Source organism: Artemia sp. Qi Xiang Cuo, chromosome 14 (assembly GCF_049724085.1).
Source record: "Artemia sp. Qi Xiang Cuo chromosome 14, ASM4972408v1, whole genome shotgun sequence".
Taxonomy (NCBI): domain Eukaryota; kingdom Metazoa; phylum Arthropoda; class Branchiopoda; order Anostraca; family Artemiidae; genus Artemia; species Artemia sp. Qi Xiang Cuo.
In genome coordinates this window covers 14,079,733-14,096,686 of record NC_142807.1, presented here as the reverse complement: position 1 = coordinate 14,096,686, position 16,954 = coordinate 14,079,733, and the positions used below count along the sequence as shown (strand labels likewise).

The window sequence follows — 16,954 nt, the reverse complement described above, 5'->3', positions numbered from 1 at the left end:
GTGGCTCATTTTTCAGTTTTCACTGTCATTTTCACTTGATTTGGGAGTAATGGCCCCAGCTTCACCCCCCCCCCCCTCCCGCGATTTTGACAAAATTACGCCCCTGAGTAGAATATAAAACAAATGTGCTATGAAGCTTGTGAAAACTAATAAATGTTTTCTTACGACAATCAAATTCTTCTTCTGCTTCTGGGCAATCTTTATGGTAGTCACAGACCCAGCGAGCAGGGATACAAACTCCATCAGAGCAGCGAAATTCATCAGCAACACATGACTTATTATTGACCCCTGATGTAAAAAAAACTTAATATTTTTGTCAGACCTCTTTTAAATACATAAATCAACAATAAAACTAATTTCCTCGCAGCCAAAGCCCATGTAGCAATAGCCCCATCTGAATAACAGACACAGTGAGCAAAGATACGAACTCCATCTGAGCACCAGAATCCTTCAGCGGCAGATGGTTTGATCCTGACAGAAAATAATTTCGCACTTTCCCTAACTCCCCAGTGTAACAATCCCTGCAGAATCTGCACCATATATTCCTTAACTTAAAAAAACTAGAGTACATCAACCAGATTTGAATAATTGAGGAAAACTTCGATTTTACCCTAAACGTTCCCATTTTTAAAAGCCATCATGTGGCCCAGACATAAGGACAGGAAGGTATCTAAACTTTACAATACCCATCATAAAAGATTTACAAATCTAAAAAAAACATTCTTTAAGAAGAGATATGGGTAATAGGTGATCTAGTATATATTCAGGGTTGCCACTTGGCGGAAAAGGAAATCACTAGGTTTTAGTGATTTTTTGGTTGGTTTAGTCACTTTCTTCAATAATCTAGTGATTTATGTGCTGATTTAGTGATTGTTTTCTTTAGGCAATAGAAAAAAATCACTACAAATAGTGATAAATCACTTGGGGTGGCAACCCTGTATATAGTACGTGAGATTTGATTAGCATCGGTCAAGACACATGCCAACTTTCACCAACAACATATCAGAGACGTATCTAGGGTTTTCAGTCCCCAGATACAATTTTTGTTTTTGCCCCTACCCCCACCGTCACTACCGAAACACAAGTTGATCATATTATTGACAAAAAAACACTTAGTTTGGTGCCCCCTCAGAGGCTGTGCCCAGGGCAGTCTTACCCTCTTGCTTTTTTTGCTACGCCACTGTAATCAGTCTCCCAGACCAGAATTGGCGCTACTTATTTGGTTCACCTCTTCAGCATCTTTTCTTACTTATGTTTATTTATATTAAATTGTAAAAATAGCTGTAATGAAAATCTCAGAGCTCCCTACTCCAGGCCCCCTTTAAGATGTCGGGAAATCACTAAAGACTTCTGTTTTACATACAATATTGAGCACATGAAACTACGCTTTAAAATTTACTTTATTTAATAGATACTTGTCCGGTTTTGGCTTATAAATCTCAACTGAATAAAATTTAAAGACCAATCAGCTTCAATTTAAGTTTTTATGACTTGTGAAAGGATCTTAAAAAAAAAACACCAGACACAAAAAAAAAACATGACTCTTTTTAGTGTTTATATCAACAGGATGTTGAGTTACGGGGGTTTGACAACTGAAATTTCGAGTCTAAAACCCAGTGCCTACTGAAGAGGGGAACTGCATTTGAGACACGCACGTCTGATTTTGTTGTTGTTTTATTTGGGGGGGGGGGGGTAGAAAGGAAAAATAATGAAATAATGGACAAGTTTAATAGGAAGCGTCCAAAAAATAACGAAAATTTAAGATTTCAGAGAGAGGGGATCACCCCCTATGCGTACGTTCTTGTCTGCTACTATAATTTATATTGTTTATATTATTATAAGATAATAATTATAATATTTATTATAATAATAGTTATAACGTGATAATAATTTATATTATTATGTGTCCTTACTAAAGACAACAAAAATTTTCCTGAACCAAATCTCCGAGGCAGTAGCGTCAATTTAGGGGATATGGGGGACGTTTCCCCCCCCCTCCCAAAAAAAGATATTTGCCCTCCCTTCCCTAAATTCTAAAAATACTTTTTTTGCGTTTCCATCGAAAAATGGCTGTTTTGTATTTTCATTGAAAAATTATAAAAACAAAAAAATTGCCCACCTTTATGATTTCGAAACATACATTTTGGACCCCCCCCCCCCCTCAAATTTCAGTGAATTGAAGCCATTACTCCGAAAACAGCCTAATTTTTCAATTTTTAGCGTTATCAAGATAAAAATCCCTGCGCTTTTGTTTTAAATAGTTTTGAATATCTTGATTAGAGGTTGTGAATTAACTTATTCACCAAAATTCATTAGCATTGAATATGACTGTACATTAGCCAGCCAAATTTCCCAGCCAGTAATTAGATGAAAAGTAATAGAACGTCAATTGTTTATATATCATTAAAATCATATTCAGCTTGCAACTAATTCATATTCAAATCTACTTCATTACCATCTACTTTAAATTAGGAAAATTAGGTGGGTAGTTCCAATCAGGGTTGCCACCCCTAGCGATTTATCACAATTTCTAATGATTTTTTGAATTGTATAAACAGATAAATCACTAAATGAGGACATAGATCACTAGATTATTGAAGAACCATAAAATCACTTGAATCTATTGATTTTTTTTCACCGGAGGGCAACCCTTGTTCCAATCTTCCTTCAGTTTTATGCCAACTTTCAAGAAAGCTTTTCAAACGAAACTCTCAGTGAACTTAAATATTAACATATGAGAAGGCAAAGGCTGCTTAACAGACAAACAAGGTAAGCGCTTAACCTACCCAATTTTTCTTTTTAAATTACATGCAACTGGGGGCTGCCTCATTTGTGTACCCACAAGCTTACACGCACAGGCCCACAATCAAAACCTAGGCACAATTATAGAGTATAATATTGCAATTTATTACCTTACGAAGGAGTATTTCGAGTTACTATTTGTAGTAAATGTAGTCTTTGACAGTGTTGTCAATTCACGAAAATGTAGGGTAAAGGGGCAGATTATTTTTCAAGATCGTGTGGGGACATTATTTCAACGAAAATACCTAAAACGGCAGTTTTCAATGAAAACACCAAAAAAAGGTGCTTCAAAGTCAGGGGGGGGTCTATCAAAGTAAAAGGCCTTAGAGTGTTATAACAACAAACACTATACATGACTATGCAATTCTTCCTGTTTGGAGGGGGGTGGAGGGTGCTAGGTATGTATAGGTTATTTTGACATTTCTTTTTGAAAATGTATTTTTTTTTTTTAAACTTAAGAATATACAAGTTTTCATACAATCTCGCATTTTCTCATAATTTAGATTTTTTTCTCGCCCCCTCAAAATAAGCGCATATGTTACGTAATTTTGTGTTTAACTTGTGTTTGAATACTAAACTCAAATGGGTAAAGAAAAAACCTGTTGGATTGAGTGTCAAAACTAGAAGCGATTGACCGTTAAAGCGGCGTATAATTTTAACGGTCTTCCTGCTCGATGATTCATCATCAATCAAACAAAATTTTCAAAAAATCAAACAGTTTTCTTTTGTTTTGCTATCGTAAAAATAACAAAGACAAGAAAAAGGAATTTATCATGACGGACGAATGTGCGCCACGACGGACATGACGCACATTCAAATGGACGAGAAGAGGGGCTCAAGTCCTTGCCCTCCAAGGACTCCAAGGACAAAATCCTAATTTTTTGCCCACTTCTTACTCAAATTATGATTCTTTTTTATTATTGCCCCACAATAACAAATATCTTCGTACCTGCTCGTACCTTGTAATATTAAAAAATGGAAAAAACCCATATTACTAATTAGAATGCAATTGCAATTTTTCCTTGAATTTGTGGAATATTGCAAATGATTTCGGCTGGATTCGTTTTCCCTTCCCATTTCTACCACAAGCTCCAAAAAAACTAGTTTTTTTCGATTAACCTAGATGGTAAAATAAACTAATCGAGGTCAGGGACGTGCGCATGGGGGGGGGGGTCTCGGGGACAGTGGCGGATCCGGGGGGGGGGCAAGCCCCCCACCCCTAACGTAGTCTAAAGTAGTGTAGTTTGCTTAATTAACGCAATTTTGCGTTAATTAACACGTAACGCAAGCTTATCGGATCAGCCTATTTGGCGCCCCCCCCTCTAAAAAATCCTGGATCCGCCCCTGCTCGGGGAAAGGTCCCGCAAAATCCCACATTTTCCTGAAACTCAGGGCACGTTTTATTCAAATCATAAAGTATTTCGAAGACCACACTGCCTTTCCATGACTGACAAATAATACTTCAGATAAGGATAAATGCTTGTATTTGACAGTAAAAACTATGACAAAATCTCTGGATATTCCGATCACATACACAGTGACCGTCATCAGCAGAAAACCAGAGTTTGATGAACTGCTGTAAAACGCGGAATTCGTGTCAATTCGCAGAAATTAGGTAGGGGGAGCCATTTTTTTTTTATTTCATTTTCCAATTCAATTCAAGAAGATATAAGGTGGGAGACAAAATATATTTCAAACAATTTAGGGATGCATTTTTTTCTGTTTTCATTTTTTCATTTTAATTCAATAATATACAGGTGGGAGGCAAAATATATTTTTCATAATCTTGGGGGTGGGGTGGGCATTCAATGAAAATACAAAAAAAATGGCTATTTTCAAAAATTTATGGACGGAATGTAGAATGGTGGCAAGCCCCCTGCCTCATCCCCTCCCATTCACGCCACTGCATTTCTTCAGTCTTGGGTCTACCCAAATACAAATTATCGGGTTTGGCTAATCTAAGGAAAAACTGAAGACTCGTATTACGCAAGATGGTAACAAAATTATGACCTTGACAGCATGTTTTTAATATAATTGCATAAATCTTGATGTCAAAATCACACAAGTAATCTACAGATTGATTAATAACGGGAAAATACAACTATCTATTCCTTTCAGACAATGTAACGCCGAAATCTGGAATTCCCCACAAATTCCATTATTTAGCCTACAACCAGGTAAATAGGCTTGAAAACAATTTACCATATAATAGCCTACCTGGAATTCTTTGTATAGGGTTATTTACAACGGCGACTGTAACATAAACCTATTTTATGTTAAATTGACAGCAAAGGAGTTCAAGGGCTTCAAACAAAATTTGCCAATAGCTTTTTAATACAGGCAGGAGCGAATCTCCAGCATTTATATTGAGGGGGGGCAAGAGGGGTCCATATCTGGATAGTCAAAGGGCATGGGATGTATAAGTGCAATAGAGCAAGCGCAAACAGAGGGAAAGGGCGACAAAGGAGAGCCCAAAGCATAATAATATAAAACTCCGTTACTTTTCCAAATGTTTCTATAATTCAATTTTTTTAGCAAGGGTGTCAATTGGGAAGGGGAGGGGCAACTGCTCCTAGATTTTGACAATAACTTTTTTTTGGTATTTCCATACAAAAATACCCTTTTTAGGTATTTTCATAGAAAATACCCTTTTTGTGTTTTTTTCATGTTGAAAAAATTGAAAGAACAAGAAAATATCCTCAATCCCCCACATTTTCGTGAATTGGCGCCATTGCTATATAAGATATTTCTTAATTTTTTTCGTTTGTTCACAATTAATTCTTCCATGACAGTAACACTTAAGGAAGGGAGAGAGGTCTCCTTCTACCCGCTTATCAGTAAATGGTAGACCTACTTGAACCTTGCTAGTAAAGGTGATTTCAACCCCAGCATAATCCTTGGTCTCACCCGTTCTATATTTTTCATAAATTACGTCTATCTTAAAGGTAAGATAATATCAAAGCCATATCTAGGGGGGAGGGATTGATCCCCATCCACCCGAGATATTGTTCGATTCGTAAAACCGTAACACAAATGTATATAAACAAATTTTTAAGGCTCTTTTGATTTTTTACCCCCCCCCCCCCAACAAAAAAACAAAAACTAATAAACTCCCAACAAAAATCCTGGCTCCGGCCTTGGATCATATGTATAGGATTTTTGACTAAATTCTTCAAGGGTGAAAGGACCCATATAAGGTTTTCCTGAATGCTTTCAGGAAAAATAAGATTTTTAAATGGCATTGTTTGTCTTCATTGCCCTACCATATTGCACCGACACCTGTCTTGTACTTGGCTACAGGACTATGTATCTTTACCGACAGATAAACATCACATAATTAGAGGGCCACAACCAGGCACATCAATTGAGGGAAGGGTTTCTCCTAGATTTTTTTGTCCCCTACCTAGATTTTGAAAAATTATTTTTCGTATTTTCGTTGAAAATACCCTTTTTAGTATGTCAACCGAAAAAATTACGTTTACGTTGAAAATACTAGTTGGTACTAATGGCATCTTTCTATTATTGCCTCTCCACATTAACCAAAGCAAATGCGTATCCGTATTCTCCGGTTGGCATATAACAGTTCCTAACAACATTTATAAATATAAATAATTGGATACATATGGGTTTAAGACAAAGGTATGCTCAGACGTGATACAGCTGTGCAGATTTGATATAAATCCAAGATCGAATTGGCCATCATATGCTGAGTTAGCAACGTGTTACACTTAAGTATTAACCGAAATAGTAGAGACGTGAGAAATTTTACTTTCAAAATATGTTTTTAATTATTAACATTTGAAATAATAATAAAAGAAGTTATCAAAATATTACCTTCCCATTAGCTAGATTTCATTGAAGTAAAACAAGTGAAACGTGTCCGACGAGAAACAAAAATAAATATGGCTATGTTTTCCAAAACAGGGAAACAGAATAAGCAAAAGTAAAAACAAAGAAAAAATTTGGAAACTTTTTTAGCTTCTGGACAGTCTGGAATACTGAACCATTGCAAAAAACGTCGGAAACTGGAAAAGTCTCAAACTCAAGTTTTCCCGACCCATTGTCAAAAAATAACCAATTATTTCCAATTACCAAAATTTACGTAAATTTTCAAAAAGTCTGGATTAGATCAACTGTACGAACAAATGAACAAGAACATAGAAAGAAATGGAGCTAATATTTTCAGGAACGAAAAAAAAATAGCTCCCAAATATTTTGATCATTGCAACAATCGTGTCGGCTCCATGGTTATAGACAAGTTAGCCCATTTTTTTATTGGTAGGATGATATAGGGCTCCAGCTAGACTCCCTAGCTATTTATCTGAAGTTTATAAAGAATCTTGTTGCATTTTCACATGCTACTTCTTACCAAGGGGTGACAATTGGGGTGGGGGACCAGCAGGAGAACATTCCCTTTATGAGTTATTTTCACTTGAAAATGATTTTCAGTATTTTCACTGACAAAACTGAAAAAAACTGCCCCTCCCTAAATTCTAAAAGATAAATTTTCCCCCCACTCTATATCTTCTTGAATTGACGCCATTGCTGCCCACTGTACAAGCTACCATATGATTATATAACCTTTGTTAGCCTGATCTCAAACTGAACGTAGAAATTGAGTTTGAAGTGCGTTTAAGGTTAGAAGTACGTTTAAGAACGGTAGAAGTATGTTAAACGTTGAAGTACCAAGGACATCCAACATAAAACATTTTTTGCCGCTGGAGTTCTGTTCACGCCTCAAAACCACAATTTTCTAAGATTTTTCTTTTGTTTATTTTAGAAATAGGAAGCTTTAAGGGAAGTATCACACTTTTCTCAGTGTTGCCACATTACCGTGAAAATAAACAAGCAAAACTATTTAGTTAAATTTGACAACACTTTTCGTCCGCAAAAATCAAACATGTTAGAATCTGTCAAATAGTTCGCGATAGCGAACTGTGATTAAAGAGCGACTCGGCTCATTAGTAACCAAAACTCTAAAAAAACTAAATTTTGGTAGCAACAGACATATCAAAAGAATTTACTTTTTGTGCTTATTTCAAATATATAAGATTCATTAAAAATCGCACCATAAGATTCAACGTATCAGAGAACCTCGCTGTAGAGGTTTCAAGCTCCCATCTTCAAAAATGTGGAATTTTGTATTTTTTGAAAGAACAAAGATAACAGTAGCGTGTTTATTTGTTTTTGTTTCTTTTCCCCTGGGGTGATCGTATCGAACCAACAATCTTAGAATATCGGGAGATGGCTCATTCTAATCACAATTAAAAGTTCTAGTTTGACCAGTCAAATCGTCAATTAGATACCTTAAACAGCTAGTTTGGCTTAGAACTGTCTGATCAAATTGTTAAGTTAACCATACATGTAACAACCTGTTTAACTTCGGATTTTTGGACCAAAACACGATAAATTGAATCAACGCTAAGTGTGCGTTACGAGTGACTATTCGAATAGTCATTATGACAGAGAAACAGATAATTCACTTGAAGAAAAACGTGAGATATTGCACGGGCGACGATTTAAATGGTCATTATGACAGATAAACATATAATTCTCTTGGAAAAAAACATGATATATTCAAGGAGCATCTATTTAAATGGTCGTTATGACAAAGAAACAGATAATTTGCTGGGAGAAAAAAGCGAGATATTGAACGAGCGACTATTTAAATGGTCATTATGACAGAGAAACATATAATTCACTTGAAGAAAAACGTGAGATATTCAACGACCGACTATCTAAATGGTCATTTTGACAAAGAAACTTATAATTCACTTGGAGAAAAACTTGAGATATTGAACGAGCAACTTTTAAATGGTCATTATCACTGAGAAACAGATAATTCACTTGGAGAAAAACATGAGATATTGAACGAGCGACTATTTAAATGGTGATTTTGACAAAGAAACAGATAATTTGCTGGGAGAAAATGTGGGATACTGAACGAGCGACTATTTAAATGGTCATTATGACAGAGAAACAGATAATTCACTTGAAGCAAAACGTGAGATATTGAAGAACCGACTATTTAAATGGTCATTTTGACAAAGAAACTTATAATTCTCTTGGAGAAAAACTTGAGATATTCAACAAGCAACTTTTAAATGGTCATTATCGCTGAGAAACAGATAATTCACTTGAAGAAAAACGTCAGATATTGAACGAGCGACTATTTAAATGGTCATTTTGACAAAGAAACCTATAATTCTCTTGGAGACAAACTTGAGATATTGAACAAGCAACTATTTAAATGGTCATTATGACAAAGACACAGATAATTTGCTGGGATAAAAACCGTGGGATACTGAACGAGCGACTATTTAAATGGTCATTATGACTGAAAAACAGATAATTCACTTGGAGAACAACGTTAGACATTGAACGAGAAATTATCTAAATGGTCATTATAATAATGAAACAGATAATTCTCAAGGAGAAAAACTTGGGAGATTGAAAGAGCGACTATTCAAATGGTCATTATCACTAAGAAACAGATAATTTCGACTTGGAGAAGAAAACGTTGGAGATAATTGAACGAGCGACTATTATCTAAATGAGTCAATTATAATCAATGAGAAACAGATAATTCTCAAGGAAAAAAACTTGAGATATTGAAAGAGTGACTGTTTAAATGGTCATTATGACTGAAAAACATTTAATTCACTGGGACAAAAACGTAATACATTGCACGGGCGACTATTTAAAGGGTCAATACAACAGAGAAACATATAATTTACTTCAAAAAAAACGTAGGATGTTGAATGAGCGACTATTTAAATGGTAGTATGACAAAAAAAAAACCGATAAATCACTTGGAGAAAAATGTGGGATATTGAACAAGCGAGTACTTAAATGGTCATTATGAGTGAGAAACAGATAATTCACTTGGAGAAAACGTGAGATATTGAACGAGCGACTATTTAAAGGGTCATTATGACAAGGAAACAGATAATTCACTTGAAGAAAAACGTTAGATAGTGAACGAGCAATTATCTAAATGGTCATTTAAACAAATAAACCTATAATTCACTTAGAGAAAAACATGATATGTTGAACGAGCAACTATTTAAATGGTCATTAAGACAAAGAAACAGATAATTTGCTGGGAGAAAAACGTGGGATATTGAACGAGCGACTATTTAAATGGTCATCATGACAGAAAAACAGATAATTCACTTGAAGAACAATGTAAAATAATGAACAAGAAATTATCTAAATGGTCATTATAATAATGAAACAGATAATTCGCAAGGAGAAAAACGTGGGAGATTGAAAGAGCGACTGTTTAAATGGTCATTATGACTGAGAAACAGATAATTTGATGGGAGAAAAACGTGAGATATTGAACGGGCGACTATTTAAATGGTCATTACGACAGAGAAACATATAATTCACTTGAAAAAGACGTGATATATTGAACGGCTTCTATTTAAATGGTCATTATGACAAAGAAACAGATAATTTGCTGGGAGAAAAACGTGGGATATTGAACTAGTGACTATTTAATGGTCATTATGACTGAGAAACAGATAATTCACTTGAAAAAAACGTTAGATATTGAACGAGCAATTATCTAAATGGTCATTATAATAATGAAACAGATAATTCTCAAGGAAAAAAACTTGGGAGATTGAAAGAGCGACTGTTTAAATGGTCATTATGACTGAGAAACAGATGATTCACTTGGACAAAAACGTGAGATATTGAACGGGCGACTATTTAAATGGTCATTACGACAAAGAAACAGACAATTCGCTTGGAGAAAAACGTGGGATGTTGAATGAGCGACTATTTAAATGGTAGCATGACAAAAAAAAACAACCAGATAAATCACTTGGAGAAAAATGTGGGATATTGAACAAGCGAGTACTTAAATGGTCATTATAACTGAGAAACAGATAATTCACTTGGAGAAAACGTGAGATATTGAACGAGCGACTATTTAAATGGTCATTATGACAAGGAAATAGATAATTCACTTGAAAAAAATGTTAGATAGTGAACGAGCAATTATCTAAATGGTCATTTTGACAGAGAAACATATAATTCTCTTGGAAAAAAACGTTATATATTAAACGATCGAATGTTTAAATGGTCATTATGGCAGAGAAACAGATAATTTACTTGAAGAAAAACGTGTTATACTGAAAGAGCGACTATTTAAATAGTCATCATGACATAAAAAGAGATAATTCACTTGAAGAACAATGTTAGATAGTGAACAAGCAAATATCAAAATGGTCAATTTAATAATGAAACAGATAATTCTCCAGGAGAAAAACGTGGGAGATTGAAAGAGTGACTATTTAAATGGTCATTATGACTGAAAAACAGATATTTCACTTAGAGAAAAACGTGAGATATTGAACGGGCGATTATTTAAATGGTCATTATGACAAAGAAACAGACAATTCGCTTGGAGAAAAACGTGGGATGTTGAATGAGTGACTATTTAAATGGTAGCATGACAAAAAAAAACAACCAGATAAATCACTTGGAGAAAAATGTGGGATATTGAACAAGCGAGTACTTAAATGGTCATTATAACTGAGAAACAGATAATTCACTTGGAAAAAACGTGATATATTGAACGAGCGTCTATTTAAATGGTCATTATGACAAAGAAACAGATAATCCACTTGAAAAAAATGTTAGATATAGAACGAGCAATTATCTAAATGGTCATTTTGAAAAATAAACCTATAATTCACTTAGAAGAAAACTTGAGACGTTAAACTAGCAACTATTTAAAAGGTCACTAAGACAAAGAAACAGATAATTTGCTGGGAGAAAACGTGGGATATTGAACGAGCGACTATTTAAATGGTCATTATGACTGAAAAACAGATAATTCACTTGGAGAAAAATGTTAGATATTGAACGAGCAATTATCAAAATGGTCATTATAATAATGAAACAGATAATTCTCAAGGAAAAAAACTTGGGAGATTGAAAGAGTGACTATTCAAATGGTTATTATCACTAAAAAACAGTTAACTTGATTGGACAAAAACGTAAGATATTGCACGGGCGACGATTTAAATGGTCATTACGACAGAGAAACATATAATTCACTTGGAAAAAAACGTGATATATTCAACGAGCGACTATTTAAATGGTCATTATGACTGAGAAACAGATAATTCACTTGGAGAAAAACGTAAGACATTGAACAAGCAATTATCTAAATGGTCAATATAATAATGAAACAGATAATTGCAAGGAGAAAAACGTGGGAGATTGAAAGAGTGACTATTTAAATGGTCATTATGACTGAAAAACAGATAATTTGCTGGGAGAAAAACGTGAGATATTGCACGAGCGACTATTTAAATGGTCATTATGACAGAGAAACAGATAATTCACTTGAAAAAAAAGTGATATATTGAAATAGCGACTATTTAATGGTCATTATGACAAAGAAACAGATAATTTGCTGGGAGAAAAACGTGGGATATTGAACTAGTGACTATTTAATGGTCATTATGACTGAGAAACAGATAATTCACTTGAAGAAAAACGTTAGATATTGAACGAGCAATTATCTAAATGGTCATTTTGACAAAGAAACCTATAATTCACTTGGAGAAAAACGTGAGATATTGAACGAGCATCTATTTAAATGGTCATTATGACTAAGAAACAGATAATTTTCTTGGAGAAAAACGTGGGAGATAAAAAATGTGGGATATTGCACAAGCGAGTACTTAAATGTTCATTATGACTGAGAAACAGATACTTGGAGAAAAACGTGAGATACTGAACGAGCGTCTATTTAAATGGTCATTTTGACAAAGAAACCTATAATTCACTTGGAGAAAAACTTGAGATATTGAACGAGCAACTATTTAAATGGTTATTATGATAAAGAAACAGATAATTCGCGAGGAGAAAAACGTGGGATATTGAACGAGCGACTATTTAAATGGTCATTATGACAGAAGAAAAAAGATACTTCACTTAGAGAAAAACGTGAGATATTGAACGGAAGACTATTTAAATGGTCATTATGACAAAGAAACAGATTATTCACATGGAGACAAACGTGGAATATTGCACGAGCGACTATATAAATGGTATTATGACGAAGAAACAGATAAATCACTTGGAGAAAAACGTGGGTTATTGAACGAGGGAGTACTTAAATGGTCATTATGACTTTTAAAATGGGCACTAGAAATTTTAATTTGCAAGTGAATGAGCCCCCTCTGAAGTTTATACGACCACCCCTTCTATACGAAGCGCCTCTGGGAAAACATAAATAAACAAATATTAATAAATTGAACCCTTTTAGCTCTTCACTATAGGCATGCTGTAGAATTGCCTCTGACTTAAATAGGTGAGTAGAACATTGAATTTCCCCTTGTAATGAACATTTGGAATTGTCCAGAGGGAGTATAGGGGGGGATTTTCCACAGGGGGGGGTATTTTTCGTGGTGTTTATTCTGGGGAGTAAACATCATCTCCCCACTTATTGACGTTCTTTTTTAAGCATGTGTAGTAAATATTGCATTAATAAATAATGTAAATTCACTAATTCAATAGTTTACACGACAATTTACAACTGTACCACTGGACGTAGTACATACTCCCTTTCAATGAGAACTATTTGTTTAAGGAAATCTAAAGACAAAGGGTACGGCATTTTATCTAGGATGTCATTGACATACCAAAGCAAATAATCGTAAGCACAAAGTTTAATCAAGTGCAGCTATGCCATTGTTAAATTTCCTTTTTCAGTAAGTAATTCCTACTCGAACTTTGATTTTCAGCTTTGATCTTAATCATGGGAGTATATGGGGAGGGAACTCAATCCACCATGCCCTTATAATTGAGTTACTTTGAGGTATTATTCTTTGGGTTTTGCACATTGCCTGGATCTATTTTTCTCAAACCATGACTGGCAGAACTTCACTGACGGAAGTTTTAGCCCTCCATAGCCCCCCCCCCCCTGCCATTATATGCACATTCTTGTTGTTAAACAGTATTAGGAGCATAGGGCATTTCCTTATTTTTTGAATTCAAAAATGTTCCTATGAAAGGTTCCGCTCAGCTTCGGAATAAGAATTTTGGTACTTGTACATTTTATGGTACACAACACTATATACAAGAAACTACTAATGGAAACCCGTCAAACGGGTATTAGCAAGAGATAAATGGATTGCAAAGCGTGATTGCTAATTGCGTTTACAAAATTCAAACTGTTGTTTTTTGGGGGTTTAGGGGGGAGGGGTACCTAGTTAAGGTTACGTATTTAATATATGCTATGCGTTACCCCCCCCCCCTAGTGTGCAAATATATAGCCCAAATTTGTTTCTAAACTATTATATATTCATCCTAGTTTATATTTTTTCAATATCATTAACCAAACTTGACTTCTTTCGTGTGTACCATATAATGCACAAGTACCAGAATTTTTTTTAAATATCCAGTCTTAAATTAAGATACTTTTTATAGGAAACTATTGACGATGGTCAATTATTTGGTGATGAAATATAGTAACCTTGGATACAATAATAAACAATAACTTCGATTTTTAGGAAAAAACCGTCTATATACAGAAAATAAAGGATAATCGATGATGATCCCAGGAAGGATAAATTAATATATAGGATTGATGAAGGGCAGAACTGGTTTCTTTCAGCTTATACTACAATGTAGATATATCTTAATAACATATTTTGGTTAGGTTAGAAACCATTTAATATAACGCGTTCTCGGAACGCATTTTTTTCTTTCTTACTTTCCTGAAACTAAAACTGAATATCGTTATTGGACAAGATTCTTATTAGTTTTGCCGACGAGGGGAGGTTCACATAGGGTTCAGAGGTCCAACCCTTTTGCTTTTGTGCTTCTCGGCTTTGTGCCTCGAGACCTCCGGTGATGATTCAAACGTTTTTCAAATAGTGCCACCATGCCTGGTAAAATTCCACCATGTATGGCACAGTTCTGCCACGCTTGTCACACGCCACCTGGCATACGCAATCTCTTAAAGCTGAAGACCCCTCGTTTCCACTTCTAGATTTAATATTTTGTACGTTACGTAATCGGTAATTATTTTGCAACCTGGGTAATTATATAATTTTTTCATTTGAGTTAAGCCATCCCAAATCCCGTCTCAACCATAGACCAGAAGAACTAAGTTCTGGGTCCCCCCCTAGCTAAATTTTAAAATCTGTATTTATTCCAAGATAAAAGGACAATGGTCTAGATTATTTATAGGACGAAAGCTGCAAAAAAAATCTTTTATCGAATTCGAATAGTAAGTATAACCTCGCCTGGAATCCCCTCTAGTGAACCCCGTATGCAGGAACGAGGTCGATTTGCCAGTTCCCTGACATGTCATATTTTCCTTTATACCATTCTTTTTGGGCAAGTTTCTAGGTGGCACTATAATTTAGCTAGGATGAAAGTGAAAACATCACTTGATGTCTCTTTTTATGCTCTTTCATAATACAATAATCGCTTCGGTCGCAGGTTGCATTTTGAGCCCTTAAAAGGGTCCCAAAGGTGTTTCATTTTTGTAACCACACAAATAAGTTATAACCTAACCTACAAAACACTCGATTTTCAATTCAAGCCATTTTCCTACCGTTTCAAGTTTTCAAATGCCGTCGACAAAAAAAGCGCTGAATTTTGCGATTCGAAACTTCGCCGTCGACAATTCAGGGTATATTCCAATTCAGGGTATATATTTGCACATTGGGGGGATGGGGGGGGGGGGGTATTGTTCATAGTATATTTGCAGCGGGTCATATAATTTAGCTAGGATGAAAGTGAAAACATCATTTGATGCGTTTTTTATGCTCTTTCATAATTCATATATAAATACCTTCGGGTCCCTTTAAGGGCTCGAGATGCAATTTGCGACAGAAGCGATCATTGTATTATGAAAGAGCGGAAAAAAGGCATCAAATGATGTTTTCACTTTCGTCCTGGCTAAAATATAGTGCCACCTAGAAATTTACCCCTTTTTGGTGTATTTGCGCCCCTTTTAGCTGAGGTGCAGGCTATAGGCCTATTCCTCGAAAATTTACCTCCTCCCTTCCAAAAAATGGCACTATCTGCGTTATACAGGAACAGGGGCGTAATTTGCTATGAAGCAGGAGTAGCTGCCCTCCAGACCCCAGTCCTCCCCCCCCGGCTGAAACTAAGCGTCTTCAAAAATTTGATCAAAACTAAGATAGGCCTACATAACCCAAGCATCCACAGAAATAGATCAGTTTTCTTTAATATACTTTTGCCTTTATGGTACTATATGGTTCATTTTTAATTTCACTGACTTGAAGAAATTGCCTCCAAATTTGCCCGGTAAATTTTTCGTTATTCATATTATTGACTTATGAATAAAGTAAACTATACCACTCGATGCATTTTTTTTTACTTCTTATGTAACTTTTTTTTATTTCTTATGTAAATGCGAGGGAAGTTTAAACTATCCCACACCCCCTAATGTGCAAATATATACCCTAAATTGGTATGTATAGGGGTGGGGGTAAAATTCATTCCCGACAAAAATGATTATTATATTTGGAAAGAGCATAAAGAAAGGAATCGAGTGGTGTGTTTACTTTACTCATAAGTCAATAATATGAATAACAAAAAAAATTATCTTTTGCCCCCCCCCCCACAAAATTTTGACGAAGTTAAACTCCTAAATGAAAAAAAACTCATTAGAAGAAATTTGTAGATAAAAAAAAAATGCGTTACCTGGTGCTTCAACCTCATGCAGTATTGAAGTTCCGCCAATCTCTCTAAAGTCCAAGGAAAAGAACACAGCAACAATCACCAAGTCTCTAAACCACATTTTAATTAATCCATTTAGAAATAGCATAGAATAATCCTCTCAAAAGGCCTAACCACCAAAATATTTGACTAATTTAAATGTACCGTGAGATGGTACAAAGCGAGCACTGAAGTTGGATTGCCAAATTCAGGTGAGGCAGGTAAAAGGCTTGAGGCGGTTAACAGTCCTTTAGCGCATGCTGCCTATACACTCCTGTGACGCCAAAGCAGCTACGAAAATAACAAGCTTGCTTTCACCTTTTTTCAAATCCTATCTCTTATTAATATTTATTTACTTATATAATTGTTTGCCTTGAGAGTGTCTTATTTTCGAAAATTATCTATTTGGTGGTCAATATATCTGAAT

At 35.1% G+C, this 16,954-nt stretch overlaps 1 protein-coding gene across 1 annotated transcript in view; it reads right to left on the bottom strand.

Annotated features, from left to right (window-relative positions):
• The window catches only part of LOC148944177 (low-density lipoprotein receptor-related protein 2-like), a 78,077-nt gene extending 61,384 nt beyond the window's left edge, over positions 1–16,693 (bottom strand). The window contains exon 1 of the mRNA XM_089099853.1: positions 16,513–16,693. Within this exon, the coding sequence (XP_088955979.1) occupies positions 16,513–16,636 (124 nt within the window). The 5' untranslated portion in view covers positions 16,637–16,693. The remainder of the gene's footprint in view (positions 1–16,512) is intronic.
• Positions 16,694–16,954: the final 261 nt, after the last annotated feature.